The sequence below is a fragment of the Octodon degus genome, unplaced genomic scaffold (genome assembly GCF_000260255.1).
Source record: "Octodon degus isolate 3935 unplaced genomic scaffold, OctDeg1.0 scaffold00070, whole genome shotgun sequence".
NCBI lineage: Eukaryota > Metazoa > Chordata > Mammalia > Rodentia > Octodontidae > Octodon > Octodon degus.
The window spans coordinates 2,750,987-2,765,635 of NW_004524646.1; the positions used below are offsets into that span (position 1 = coordinate 2,750,987).

General features: G+C 43.8%; 1 protein-coding gene across 7 annotated transcripts in view; it reads right to left on the bottom strand.

The window, feature by feature from the left end:
• The window catches only part of Ttc7b (tetratricopeptide repeat domain 7B), a 251,424-nt gene that overhangs the window by 130,799 nt on the left and 105,976 nt on the right, over positions 1-14,649 (bottom strand). For all 7 annotated transcript variants that reach the window (XM_023719660.1, XM_004635133.1, XM_023719658.1 and 4 more), the window contains 2 exons: positions 10,308-10,386; positions 4,419-4,591 (listed from right to left, as the gene is read on the bottom strand). In XM_023719660.1, the coding sequence (XP_023575428.1) occupies positions 4,419-4,591; positions 10,308-10,386 (252 nt within the window). The remainder of the gene's footprint in view (positions 1-4,418; positions 4,592-10,307; positions 10,387-14,649) is intronic.

Genomic DNA, 14,649 nt, shown 5'->3' on the forward strand with positions numbered 1-14,649 from the left:
GGGGTGGGTCATTGCTGTGACATTGCCTGACTGTATGGATTAAAAGACTTGAGAATTAATCTGGAAAGTTTTTGAGAGACTGGCTGAAAAGGTAGCCCCTATATGCTGTAAACTATAGGAGAAGCTTTGGTTGGAGCCTAAAAACATCAGAGTACTGATGGAAATCCTGCCAGTTAAGATGAGGCTCAGGAAGCTTCTTAGGACTGCACTGACTGCTGGAACCCAGGTGGTATATGTTGTGTTTTGGCAGGAAGTTGGTCTGCATTTTGCTTGTGCTTATATAAATATTACCTGGGTGGCAGAAAAGTGTCAGTTTAGTCTACTATTAGGATAGTGCCATAGATAGTGTTGAGATCTTTCAGCCAGATCTATGCTCAAAGTTAAGAGCAAACGGTTACAAGGATGAAACAGAAGAATGCAGTTGTTAAGAAGGAGCAGGACAATAGAGAAATGAACTGGAGCCTTTCACCTGAAGGGAAGAGTGTATCTGAGTGTGTACTGCAACAGCCAGATAGGAGCCCAGGAGCCAAGCACTACCACCCAGTTACTGTGCTAAACTCAACAAGGCAAATCTACCATTAGGGTTGCATCTGGTAAAAGGACAAGGATTTAAATTACAAATTAAGAGTATATTTGAAATGCAGATCCCTGTATTTTAGTTTTACCATGCCCTATTGTTAAAAAAGTTAATGGAAAGCAAGGACTGTGGTTGTAATACCTCTTTTAATATGATTTTAATATTGTTTTCAGATACATGTTTGTAATCAGGTTAGTCAAAGAATTGTGGTTTTAACCTGGAATTCTGACCACCCTTTGAATATTTTGGTTTTGGTATGGAAATGAATAAAAACCGTATATAGATGTAATTGTTATATTAATATAAATCTGAATAGACCAAGACATGTTAACTTTTCACAAATCTGCCACTGGAGACTACGGTTTAAAGAAATGTGGTCAGGTTACTGAGTTAACCAGAGGTAGACTGTGGTGGATTAACTAGTGGTCAACTTGTAACACCCAGCTGGACAGAATCAGCATGGTGCTAGGTGTGGAAGGCCCACCTAAGGATTCTTGCCAATAGCATAAAAACAGAATTGGAGGAGAAGGTGCTGTGCTGGTGATTATCCTGTCACAATGGATTTCCTGACATGAACTCAGCTGTTCTCATCATTGGAGGAGCTCTGGACCTCACTGTTGCTGAAGATGGCTGTGGTTCTTTTCAGGGGAGCTCTGGCCCTTACTTTGAGCATCACTTCATGGCTCCACTGCAGCCCCTCAACCTGCTGGCACACTTTCTAGCCTCCGACCTTTGGGCCTTCCCAGTGCATGTCCTTGACAAAGACTGGCATAAGACATTGCTGTGGGCTCTAAGCTTCCAGCTGGATTTGTGGTGGACATTGCTATGGGCTCTAAGTCTTCAGCTGGACTTGCACAGAACACTGCTGTGCAACACACAGGCCCTCAGCTGGATTCTTTGGATAATTATGTGTGTGGACAAATGTTCTGTAGTCTTTTACATTTAAGTCTTTGGGTGAATATTACAAAATAATCTTATAAATTATATGGCCTGTATTAAATCTTTTCCTTGTAAACTCTGATTACAACAGTGCCTCTTGGTTATTAGGGATCACTTGGTCTAGTGTGAGAATTGGAACTCTGCACGACTGTTCCTTTTGGGTTACCCTATACAATTTAATAATCCCCTCATGACAAAGGGCAATCAGCCAGGTGCCCTAAGCTCAGCTCTGGGCAGCATGGGGTGAGTCCCACACAGCCCATCTCCCTGGGCACAGCTCCTGTGTGCCTGTGACTCAGAGGTAGGCTAGATTCACCCAGAGTGAAGAGAAACCAGTGATGCAGCTGGCCACTTACACAGCTTCAGTTCTGCACAATGCCACTGTCCTACTGCTGTCCCAGCCTCATCTTCCCACTTGAGTCAGCTTCAGCTTTACCGGAGACCTCTGCATGGGAGGGGGGCAGAGCTTCAAACCACGCTTAGCACTGACAGGGGTACCTCCTCCTCACAGGCCTGCCAGGCACTTGCTGGCATCCATAGATCTTTTATCATCTGGTCTTATGCCCACTGATGACCAACTGGAGCGTCCTGCTTCATAATGAGAGCCCCAAACAATGAGAGCCCCAAAACTCTAACCATTTTTCCCTTTTCACTAAGTCCAAGTAAGAAACAGAGCTGTGAACACACAAAACTGGAAAGTTGAAAACTAATGAAGGTGTATAGATTAGCATAGGAATTAGAGAATAGACTCTGGATCTTAGTAGAGAAACTAAACAAAACCAAAAGTTGGCTTGTTAAAAAGATCAACAACTGGGGCTGGGGAGATGGCTCAGTAGAATAAGCACTTCCCTGGCAAGCACAAGGGTCTGAGTTCAATCCCTGGTTCTGCCAAAAAAAAAAGATCAACAACCTGACAAATCTTTATTTAGGCCGGTTGTAAAAGAAAAGTCACAAAGTACTACAATGAGAAATGAAAGAGAGAACATAACAACTAATCCTGCAGAAATAAAAAAACATAATACAGTGAACAAGTAAGTGTACATAATCAAACCAGGCAACTTAGATTTCTAGGAATTTCTGAAGGACATAAGCTACTAAAATGGGTTCAAGAAGGAATATGAAGAAATATGAATAGAATATGAATAGAATAGAATATGAAGACCTATGTCAAGAGATTACATTAGTTTTCAAAAAAGTTCCCACCAAGAAAAGCTCAGAACCAGGTAATTTCACTGGTAAATTCTATCAAATGTTTAAAGCAGAATTAACACAATTCTCCATAAATTCTTTTAAAAAAATAGAACAAGAGGAACTACTCTGACTTGTTTTATAAGGCCTGGTACCAAAATCAAAGATATCATAAGAAAACTATAGAATAGGATCTTTTGTGGATATAGGTGTTGAAATCTTAAACAAAATACTAATAAAACCAATTGAGAAAATGGATTATGTACCACCACAAATCTGTGTCTAAATAGTTCATCAGATGATTTATGAAACCAGATAAGGATTCAGGAGGAGATAGTCTGTGAATTAAGTGAGCTCATGGTTTAACAAGACCACGGAAAAGGTGGAGTTAAAACTAAATTAAAATAAACCTAAATGTCCTAGGTATCGGACTCCACCTAAGAAATGCAAACTGAACAAAGGGGACTAAGAGGGAGATGCTAGTGGCCACTTCTGAGGATTCGCAGCAGCGGGCGCAGGGCGAAGCCACTCAGTCCCAGTCAGATGCCATTCCTGGAGTGCGGCTCAGGCCAGTCCACCTCTCAGCACTTTCTCTGGGTTTCAGAGCAGCCGCCTGCAGTCTCTCCGCCCTGTGTCCACTCTGGTGACACTAAGGAGGTCCTCCACATACGTTCATGTGTAGTCCCCTTTCCTTCACGCACAGCTCACACCTGGAAAGGCCACACGCCTTGTCCTTATTAGACCAAGCAAAAAAGGAATTCAAGCCTCTGATGGGCGGCTCCTCGCTGCTGGCCCTTCCGTTGCTGCTGTCTCCCATCCTGCCACCCCAGTGACCTGGGGACACTGAGGCCTGAGAAGACGCTGCTCCCTGGTCTGTTTTCCTTCAGTTGATCAAATCTGGGATTTAAAACTTAAAAAAAATAAAGAAGTTCTAAAGAGACCTTACCATCTAATCCACAGCAAGACTTAATGGTCCTTATATGTGGATAATTAAGGAAATTATTTAAACAAAAACATCAAGGAACCGCTGAAGAAAAGAAAAGATGCTGGCTCTGACTACAAAGCAGTGGGATAAGAGTCTCGAGGCCGGTGACAGGGAACCTTTCAAAAAACAAGCACCCCAACTGCAGCACACTTATTATCACAAGGTACCAATGCTGCAATTAAGCCTAAGAATCTGGGCTGGGGAGACAGCTTGGCAGCATAAGCGCCTGCCTGGCAAGCACAGGTCCTGAGTTCAATCTAGTACTGCATGCCGTGCTGGCCCCAGAACCCTGGGCACATCGTGCCAACCCCAAAACCAGGCACGGTGGCACAGACCTATAATCCCAGCACTGGGGAGGCTGAGACAAGAAGATCACTATGAGTCTGAACTGTGTAGCAAGACTCTGTATCAAAAAACAAAACAAAACAAAAACCTAAAACTCTGATGCTGGACTGCTGGGACAGTCTAAGGCAATTTGGCTTGGGTCCTGCTGTGGCAGGGGTGCCACAGGTCCGCCACCACTACCCTAGATGACGAGTGAAGGCTGAGGAGGGCAGCAGGACAGCACAGAGGATAGGTTTCCACTTCAAATGTCCCTCTAGTGCCCACATTTGCTGAACTTATGAACGGATGAGACATCCGCTAAAAAGACTTCATCTGACTTCCTTCCGCCTGCACACCCTATTTAGCCTCCAGCACGCCCCACCCCCACCCCGTCAACTTCCGTACTTCTCTCCTGAGTAGACGCGGGCTCTGCGAGTGAGGGTGTAGGTCTTGGTGTTCGCTCCTTTCCGGAGAGGATCATCCAGAGGGGACTGGCATGGAGGACCCTCCAGGGGGTTCCAGTAGCTCTGCTCACACATACCCCGCAACAAGATCTCCGCCAACTGCCTGGCGATGGTCTGGGAACAGAGAGGAGGAAAACAGAGCCGTGAGCGTGCGTTACGTTACGCATGCGTTCCCTATGTATTGATCAGAAATCATGCTGTGCGCAGCACTATTCCAAGGTTCAGAATTTAATATTTTTACTTTAATGACAAAAATTATACTAGTTTATGACAAAAAAAGAAAAGAAAAGACGGTATACTAAGATATTTGAACCTTTCTTAAAGGCTTCTGTGCTTGTGGTGCTGCCTGTCTGTTACACCCTAGAACACTAAACATGTTTTGTATCAGAAACAAATGAACTTTTAGCTAAGCCCTTTTCCAAGAGCTCCTACAAATAACAGGTGAACTTCAGATATTGTCATCACCTCCCAACAGATGCCTGCTAAAGCTCAGCTCTGGCAAGAAGCCAGACTCGCTTAGTTAGAGCCTTTCCTGGAAGCCACCTCTCCACTGAGCGCATGCTGGGCGCGAAGAACTCAGAATGCCCCCTTCTCAGAAGTGTCAGGAGCTAGCTGTACCGTCCCACCCTTGGGGCCCAGCACCCGAGGACTCTGTTCTACTGTGGCCTGGGCCTGCTGGCCAGAGGCTCCTGCCAGCCCTGTATGATCGAGAAGAAAAAGAGGGGTGTCACTATTGATGGGCGTGTACTGCCTCCTCACCTTGATCCATCAGGAATCGAACTCAGCACCTTGTGCTTGCATTGTGCCACTGAGCTATATCCCCAGCTTGCCTCCTCACTTTGAAAACCTAGGAACACCTGCATGTTGTCCTTGTAAGTTAGAGTAAGTTATTACATTTTCCCAAGCTCTCTCTAACTCTACTGCCTAGAACAGGACTAAAATGACAGATGGGGAGGGGGGGTATGGCATGTGCTAACAAGTATCATATTGATTGAAGTGTACCAGTCCATTTAGCTCATAATCTTCCAGTACAAAGAAAGTGAGGGAAAATGCCCCTGCAAACAGAAGCACCATACCGCAGGGTAGTCCACCCCCTACAGTCAGCCAGAGATGGCACAATGAAACTTCAACCAGCAGGGCCAGCCAGATAGCTCAGCGGACTAAAGCGCCTGCTTAGGCAGAGTGCGGCGGCCAGGGTTTGATCCCCAGCATGTCGGTGCTGTGCCAGCCCCACCCACGGGGGCATGCTGAGACCACAATTGAGGCTGGGAGTAGTGGCACACACCTGTAATCCTAGCGCTTGGGAGGCTGAAAACAGGAGAATCACTACAAGTCTGATCTACGTAGTGAGACCCTGTAGAACCTGTATTAAACAAAAAGAGAGAGAGAGAGAGAGAGAGAGAGAGAGAGAGAGAAAAGAAAGAAACTTCAACCAGCAGGGTTTCATATACCAGACAAAGAATGCTGAGCTTCCCAAAAATTTTAGCCTTTTTAAATAAATATGTTCCAGAAGAGAACATTGCTAGGCTTTCATCCATGTGAAATCTCTCAATGCTCCCCAAGGAAACTTAAATACAACCAAATCACTAGCTTGGTGGTTTTCTGATAACCACTGGGTAAAGGCAAATTTTCTTGATTATTCCCAAGTAAGACCCACTGCCTATAAATGCCTATAAAAATGTGAAATTAAATGTACTATGATCATCCCCAACTGAGCCATCTGTAAAGATCGCATAAGAACACAATTTTCAGGACCTAAACAGTTCCTGCGCTGTTTTCTGAAGCCTTCCATTAGAGTTTCATTTTGATCTCACTGTAGTCATATAAGCTAATAACTTCTGCTGGAAACTTTCAACTGACAGAAATACCCTTGATCCACTCACTACGGCTGAGAAGTGAATGTTCAAAGAAATAAAAAGAGTAGAGAACTTCAGTTTCTGGCTACATTGGTTATGTTGAGATTCTAAAGGTGGAGAGATTTCTTTTTCTTTTTGTATGTGTGTCCACTAGGCGATATCTTAGAGTACGCAATCTACCACATCCAGCACACAACAGTGCTGTGCAACTCCCACCACTATCTAGTTCCAGAACACTTTCATCACCCCAAAAGGAAACACTCACCCTTTAAACAACCCCTGCTAAAACATTTTCTGTCTGGTATGTATTTGCCATTTTTGAACATTTTTACAGAAATGGAATTATGTAACATTAATCTTTTATGGCTGGCTTCCTTCAGAGAGCATAATGTTTTGGGGACTAATTCCTGCTGTGTTTGTTTCAGCCCTGTGTCCATTTTTACGGCTGAATGGCACTCCATTGTATAGCCATACCATAGTTTGTTTACCCATTCTTCACCTCGCAGGCATTTGGGCAGTTTCTACCTTACCATTGTTATGTGCAATTCATGTTTGAACACCTGTTTTCAGCTCTTTGGGGTATAAACCTAGGAGTCCAATTGAGTACATGTATTTTCAGATCTTTCTGTTCTATGGTCCCACACCAAATCAAATTTACAATTTTTCCACCTCATATCAAAAATTTGTACTCATTAGTCAATCTAAAAAGAATCATGAACTTATTAAGTAAGGCTGATGGAAACTGTCTCATGGATGGCATTAGCTGAAGAAGTTTTCTGTAGCCAGTGTGGACTGAGACCCCCAGGGACAAGGCCTTGGAAGCGCTTCTCCATTAGGCTGGGTCAGGAATCACTTGGGAAACTTCAGGAACACAGGATCTCAGCTTCCTCCTAGGCCCACTCTACTGGAATTTCTGAGGTCAGAGGTCAGGACATGTGTTTGTTCAAAGTCCCTCAGACAGTCCCCAGGGGACAAGGCTCAGCGCTCTTGCGTCTGTGTGCCAGGTCTTGGGGTCATCCCCAGCACCCAAAAGAAACAAAACACTGTGCCCTCAGATAAGCCTGATGCATTTGTCTGGTTAAGTGATCAAGGAATTGCGAACAGTTTGACTTAGACCACTTGAAGGTAATCAGTAGTGTCCAAAGTCACAAATGTACCTCGGTGTGACAGAGTGGAGACCTCACTCCTTTAACATCTGGTGCTGCCAGCAGAAGGGCTACACATCTGTCCCATTGCTTGCCCCACCCTCTCTGCTGAGCAATGGAAGAGACCTGGTCCTCTAGTCAGGTCCTCCACAGACCTCTACTCAGAATCCTACCTCTCAGGATTTATTAAAAAACAAAAATACAGGCCGGGGAGATGGCTCAGAGGAATAAGCGCTTCCCTGGCAAGCGCAAGGGCCTGAGTTCAATCCCCAGTTCCGAAAAAAAAAAAAAAAACCATTAATTTGATAATCATAAACCTTAGAAAACTGTGGAAGATATTCTCTAATTTAGAAAAATAAAACTGAAATAAGCAGCAGATCCCCACAGTGTACTGAGGACATTTTCACCTTCTAATGGGGAAAGCCTATTTGTTTCCATAATACAAAATATTATATGTTATATAGTATAGAATATTGTAAACATGTATATGAGCATCAACTTATGTCATGTGTATGTAATGTTGTATATTTTGTTGATATATATTGTTATAGTATAATATATAGTTAAAAGCCAGTAATATGAATTAATGTTCCATTTGAGTAATTTTGGAAGACTAGATTTTTCAATCTGTTTTTAAAGTAATTATAAAAACACTTGCCAATTTAATCCATTACTTTCACTGTGTTTTGAGGTCTTGGAAGAAGCTATTCATGCAAGACAGTCCAGAAGCCTTCTAGAATGCTGAGATAAGTCAATATGAGAAAAAATACAATCTGGAAACAACTTTTTAATCCATATTCTGCTTGAAAGAATCCTAACAACCAATATGCATGTTCTGAACATTTGTATATGCAAAAGGCATCAGTGTATAAATACTGAAGACCAGGAGAGTTCTTGGTGAGTGGGGTGTGTGTGTGTGTGTGTGTGAGAGAGAGAGAGAGAGAGAGAGAGAGAGAGAGAGAGAGAAAGAGAGAGAGAAGGTGCTCATCTTATCTCAACCTCATGAGTCCAGGAAAGCCTAGGTTAACCATCTGGCTAAGTCATGCATCTACGCCCTAAAACCCGTAGTTTGATTCCCAGTGACCTGAATCTCTTAGCCCTGCTCCCCTGAATGCTCTGCCAAACATTTACAGGGTTCTTAACAAAGGAAGGAGAACACAGATGGCAAAAGATAAAAAGAAGCTGCAACCTTACACACCCAACTGTAACCTGAGGCATCCCCTTAGATTCTAGTAAGCACCAGGCCTCCACCCAGCACCCAAAGGCCACTGCTCTTTGGGACAAGCAAGAGAGGTTTAATTCATGAATTTCCCAAGGGAAGGAAGTGAAAGGGTTAAAAAGAAGAAAAAACAAATGAATGGAATTGAAGTCTACAGGATAGCCAACCTCTTGATCAACCAGATAAGTTAGCTCTCCTTTATTTTTCTTTTGAGTGTTACAGTCAATGTAATTAGTTCAAGCAACCAGGACCCTCCAGGGTCTTATCTGCAAGGCTCTGTCTGGCTTTTGGTGTGAATCGTAAGCACACAACTAACCAGCTTCTTCTGCACTAGCATTTAGAACGACAGCCGGCATTCGACTTGGTTTGCAGAGTGCAGCTCTTGTATTTCGAGGGAAAACACTGCCCACAGGCACACAGAAAGATGCTCACCGTCACTGGCCATCAAGGAAACAGTTCAAACCACCATGAGACAGCCCTACACACCCACAATGGCTACAACTAAAAAGATAATAACAAGCGTTGGTTAAGATGTGGAGGAATGCAGCATGGTGCCGCTGCTTTGGGAAAGAGGCTAGCTGCTCCCAACGGCTCAGCAGAGAGACGGAGAAGACCCGGGCATTCCGTACCCCACCACATGCCCAAGAAAAAGGAACGCCTGTGTCCACCCAGACACCTGTAGATGAATGTCCACAGCAGCATAGCAGTCCAAAAAGGAAACAAATAAAAGTCCACCAGCTCATAAATGGGTGAATAAAATGTGGTATATCCATACAGTAGAATCTTATTTGGCAATTTTTTTAAAAAATAAAGGTTAATAAATGCTGCGACATGAAGGGAACCTTCATGCATTATGAATGTATTATATTAAATAAAAGAAATCAGTCACAAGACCACATATTGTATACTTCTATTTATATGACATGTCCAAATTAGAAAAATCCATAAAAATAGAAAATAAATTAAGTAGTCAGGGACTGGTGGAAGGGGAAAATGGGAACTGACTACTAATGAATATATATGGCTCCTTTCAGGAGAAATAATGTTCTGAAATCAAACACTAATTAGTGATATTAGTGATAGCTGAACAAACGCAAATAATTTTTTTTTTTTTTTTCAGAACTGGGGATTGAACTTGGGCCCTTGTGCTTGCCAGGGAAGCGCTTATTCCACTGAGCCATCTCCGCAGCCCCAAATGCAAATAAATTTAACCACTTACTGGTGCAATTAGTTAAATATAGGATGACCAAAACTGCATGTTTTTTCACTAATTTTTATACTACAACTGAAAATATAAAAATGACAATTTTATCAAATTTATTCAATACATGAATGGACTGGTTGAAATGACAGGCAGTATGTAAGAAAATGTGCTGCTCCAGTGATTCTCAGGTTAAATAAGTCAATGGTTAAAAACCATTGAAATGTATACTTCAAATAGGTGGACTGATAGATAAACAGATATAGATATATCTGTCTATCTAGATCTACAGATAGCTATATATATATACATATATATATGTATATATATATATACCATGTTTAAATGTACAAATGTATAGCTACGAGACAAGGGCCTTGGCCACACCTAAATCACCAGTCACACTCACCATTCGCAGGTTTTGTGTTGTTCTCGTTTCCACTGCTCTGAGAAGCTCTCTAAATCTTCCAACGCCTCTTGTCAAGTTCCTGTGTGCACAGAGAATTTGACAGGGTTTCTATCTGACAGGTATTAATCGTAAATATTTCATACACACATTTCAATGCACTTTGTCTGTATAAAAGCTGTTGGCTAGCGTCTAAGCAAACAATTATTCTGCACAGGTTCATCCCATCTTTGGTGGACTTTGAAAAACCTGACCTAAGACTGATGGTCTTTTGTGCTTTCTAGTCCCAGTCAAACTTCTTCAGGAAAATAAAAACCTGAAAAATCAAGTTCTAAAGTCAAAAGAAGAGAAAGAAAAACAAACAAACAAAAAGGCAAGAGCTCCTACAAGGGTCTACTTGTCTGCAAACTTGCGGTGGTTCTAACTGCAAGTACTAACATCTGTATTTTCATTTAAAAAGTAGGTGGCAACACTGGGCAAAGGGTGCAAGAGTGTCAGAAAGGCACTGCATGTAAGGCAAAGGCTTCTTGCTGCAATTACGGCCTGGATAAAGACAAATGATATGAAAATGGGCAGTCCACCATGTAACCGCTCGGCATTTTTCAGATCATAAATCACTCCCAGGAAATCCATCAAACCAACCCTCTTCTTAATCCTGCAGTAATAAAAATAAGCAAAGGGTCGGAGGCCTTTTTCTTTCTCTTTTCTTGGCAGTGCGGGAGATCAAATCCTGGTCCTTGCACATGCAAGGCAAGTGCCCCCCACTGAGCTGTAAATCCAGCCCCAAAGGCCCCTTCTGAGGGCAGCGTGGTGGTAACTGCACCTGGAGCTTCCTCACTACACCTGGCCTCAGTGTTGCATACACCACCTCATTTCATCCTTTGGCGACCTCCTGTCGATGCCTCCAGACCTCACGTGTCCTCTCTGAACACCAGGCCACGCCTGGTCAGCTGGGAACTCTTCCTGCTGGTCCCTTTACCTTGAGTGCTGCTGCCACCTATACCATAACTTGGTGATATTTATAATGTGCCCATTAGAACACATCAGCTTTCCAAAAAGCCACGGAACAGATCAGCCGGTGCAGGCCTGTCAACCCGCCCCTGCATGCTGTGGCAGACGTGCTCTCAGTACCTGGTTTTCTTCTTGGATGGCATTTTAAATCACACAAAGCCATTAAATCAAAATGCGGGTTCTGTAAGTTACAAGCACTCAGGAAGGCTATTCATCTGTATCTTCTATCCAGCTGGCTTCCCAAGGTCCTCATTCACAAGATCAGCCCTGGACTTTAAGATAATGGCCCACTGGCATAGGTGCATGAATACGCCCCAATTCTTCCCACCCACATGTATCAGATGGCCCCAGATCAGAAGCTTGGTGCTGGCATAAGACAAGAAGCCCGTGCTCAGGACTCCAAGCAATACTAATGCAATCTACAGGACATGAATGAAAATTTGGTAACGGGCCCTAAGACATCTACTGTGCTTTCTCCTCATTTGTTTTTATGGGATCCAGGTTCACAGGCAACAAAGTACATTTCCTTTGGACTGCAGCTCTGTTCCCTTAAGTAACATGGGGGAAGGAAAAACTATAACTAAAAAAGGGATGGGTACAGCTGTGATAGTCTAATTTTGTCTCAGAATCACTGATTATGTACAAAAGACACCATACTTTATGAGAGGTGCGAAATCAGGGCGTGTCTTAGTCAATATCCCTGGAGACCCTGAAAAGAGGCTACTTTACCAGGGTGGAAATTAGGCCTTGAATGAGCAGCATCAAGCTAAATGTTATGCAGAACCCAGTAAAGGATGCAAATAGGAATTGCCATTTAGACTGTCTCCCATGCCTTCTCCGCAGAATGAGCTTTTTATATGTTAGAGAAGCAAGAATTTTCTAGCTAGAAATGATCCAACACAGTCGAGCTCACATGGAAAGGAAAGGGCCTGCTCAGGTCCAAAGCCTGGCAAGACAGCAAGCTGGGAGCATTCCACCATATTCTGTTACCTCCCTGGGTAAAAGAAACATAAGCTCTTACTCAGAAATGTAACTCTAGAGGAAAGAGCAAATATGGATCTGGGCGCTCAGGTGTGTGTGCTTTGCGCTATTAACACGCCTATTATCTAAGAGGGAGAAGTATAACATAATTCCTGCACATTCTGCTGGTGACAGTTAATGAGATGTCTCTAGGCACTGGTTCAAAATGGGAAAGAAAAGCTGTTGACCCAGGTGAAGAAGTCGGGTGCCTGAGGTGATGCCCCCATCTGCCTAAAGAGATAAATAAATGATGGGCCGAGAAACTCAACTCCCCTCCAGGCTCCAGGTGGTTTGTCCCGTGCGGGACCGAGGCCCTCTGGTGGACAAATGGCAGAAGTCTCCGAGACGGAAGGACGCTGCATCCAGGCAGGCAAGACCAGCAACCCGGGGGCGCGTGTTCCCAAGGAAGCTTTGCAGAACACCCAAGATTTTCTCAAACTCTTTCTAGCTTATTCCTGGATAGAGTTTAGGATTCAGAATCCAGTGCTTCCTCGAGTGGGGAAGAATCCTGCTTCTAAACAAACAGTGCACAGTAGGCTCAGAACAGGGAAGGCCCACAGCCCAGCCCTATTCAAATAAATGCAGCTCCTACGACAGCTCGGAAGGGACCACACGTGCCCCAACGCAGACATATTCTAAGCAAGCCCGTGTACCACGCAGACGTTTGAAAGTTACATAATGTGAGCCAATCACTGTTCTACTGTTGCCTCTGAGAGCAGGAAAAAAAATAAGAATTTTTTGAAGCTAGATGGATAAGCATAATAGGAACAAGGACAACAAAGAGGAAAGCAGCTTGTAAGAATTGCATTCTATATTATAATCACCCAATCTGAGCCAAATAAAATCCACATGATTGCCTTCACAGCTCTAAAGTATTAGTTTGTTCTTTCATGCTAAGATCCATTAAATATCTAGAGTAAACTGCTAGTTAAAAGTTCCACTCTAAAATGCAGACAAGAGTGCCAAGGAATTTCCCTGGCTTTGAGGGTTTCCACGGACCCTTGATGTGAGGTCATTTATTCCATTTCAACACCCTTGACTGAGGCTGTGCGATGATGTCAGCCTTCATTATGGTAAATCTGTCTCACAGGGAACGTTCTAGCCAGCACTGGAGCAGCGGGCACTCTGGCAGGCTGTCAGATCTGGGGGTTCATCTTCTGCGCTCTGCTCTGTCAAGCTTCCTGAGTGGGGTGCGCTTCCCTCCAGGTGGGCCGGTTCCCAACAGCTTGGCTCTGACCATGGGGACGGGCCTGCGAGTCCCCTGATGCCAGCTGCTTGCTCAGCCTGAGAGGCAAGCAGAACCCGGTGTCCACTCACCAGCGTCACCACTGTGCCAGCCCATCAGGGACACGTGGGCCAGCATCCCTCACCTTGCTCTCGGTAAAACCCTTGTTTCTCCTCTGCCAGCAGTCTACTGCTTTCCACGGGGACACCTTCTGTTCTGCCCTTGCCCTGCTTCCTGCCTTTTCTTTGTTCCTCTTTTCAATATGGTCATCCCTCTGTCTCGGCTGTCCATCCATGGGACAAGGCTCAGCTCCCTTTGGGCCCTGTAGCAGCATTTGCAAGGCTGCTCTCCACAGTCATGTTCAAGCTTACAGCAGCACTCCGTTTTGTACCCCTAACAGTCTCAGCTCTTTGAGATTGTCTTCTGTCCTTCCACACTGTCAAACCACAGGAGAAATGCTCTCAGGAAGGAAGCTAAAGCCCTGGCATCAAAATCACGATGGCAAATCAAGGCTGGGAGAAACCCTCCCAGCCTGTGATGAACTAATTCAACGCCAACCTTAACATATTTTTTCTATCATTTCTCCTTTCATTTTTGATAGGACACAGATGGGATAAGATAATTCTCTTCACTGTGTCCTTCTAAATATTCTTCTGACCTCCACGTCTGATCCAGGCCACCAATACACTTAAATTCAGTATCATCTGCCTTTGTCATGTAAACTCAAAATTGTGATGTCAATAACAGACTTGAGAACTACAACATTTCAAATTCTTTGTTGATAAAGAACAGGTACCCTGAGTAAATCCAATTTCTCTCCTGGCTGAGAATTTTGTAACTAAAAATCAATGACAGAAGGAGTCAGCACATAGATCTCTTTGAGCAAATATGCTGCTTGGCATTTCTCCCAGTTCTTTCTTACCAATGGCACTTCTAGACCACAAAAAGCGGTTAGTGATTTCAATTTTTTTTTTTTTTTTTTTTTTTTTTGTATTTTAGGGAGGGGTTTACAGGGTGTTCAGGGTCTCACTACTAGATTAGACTCATAGTGATCTGCCTGTTTACAGCCTCCCAAGAGCTGGGATTACA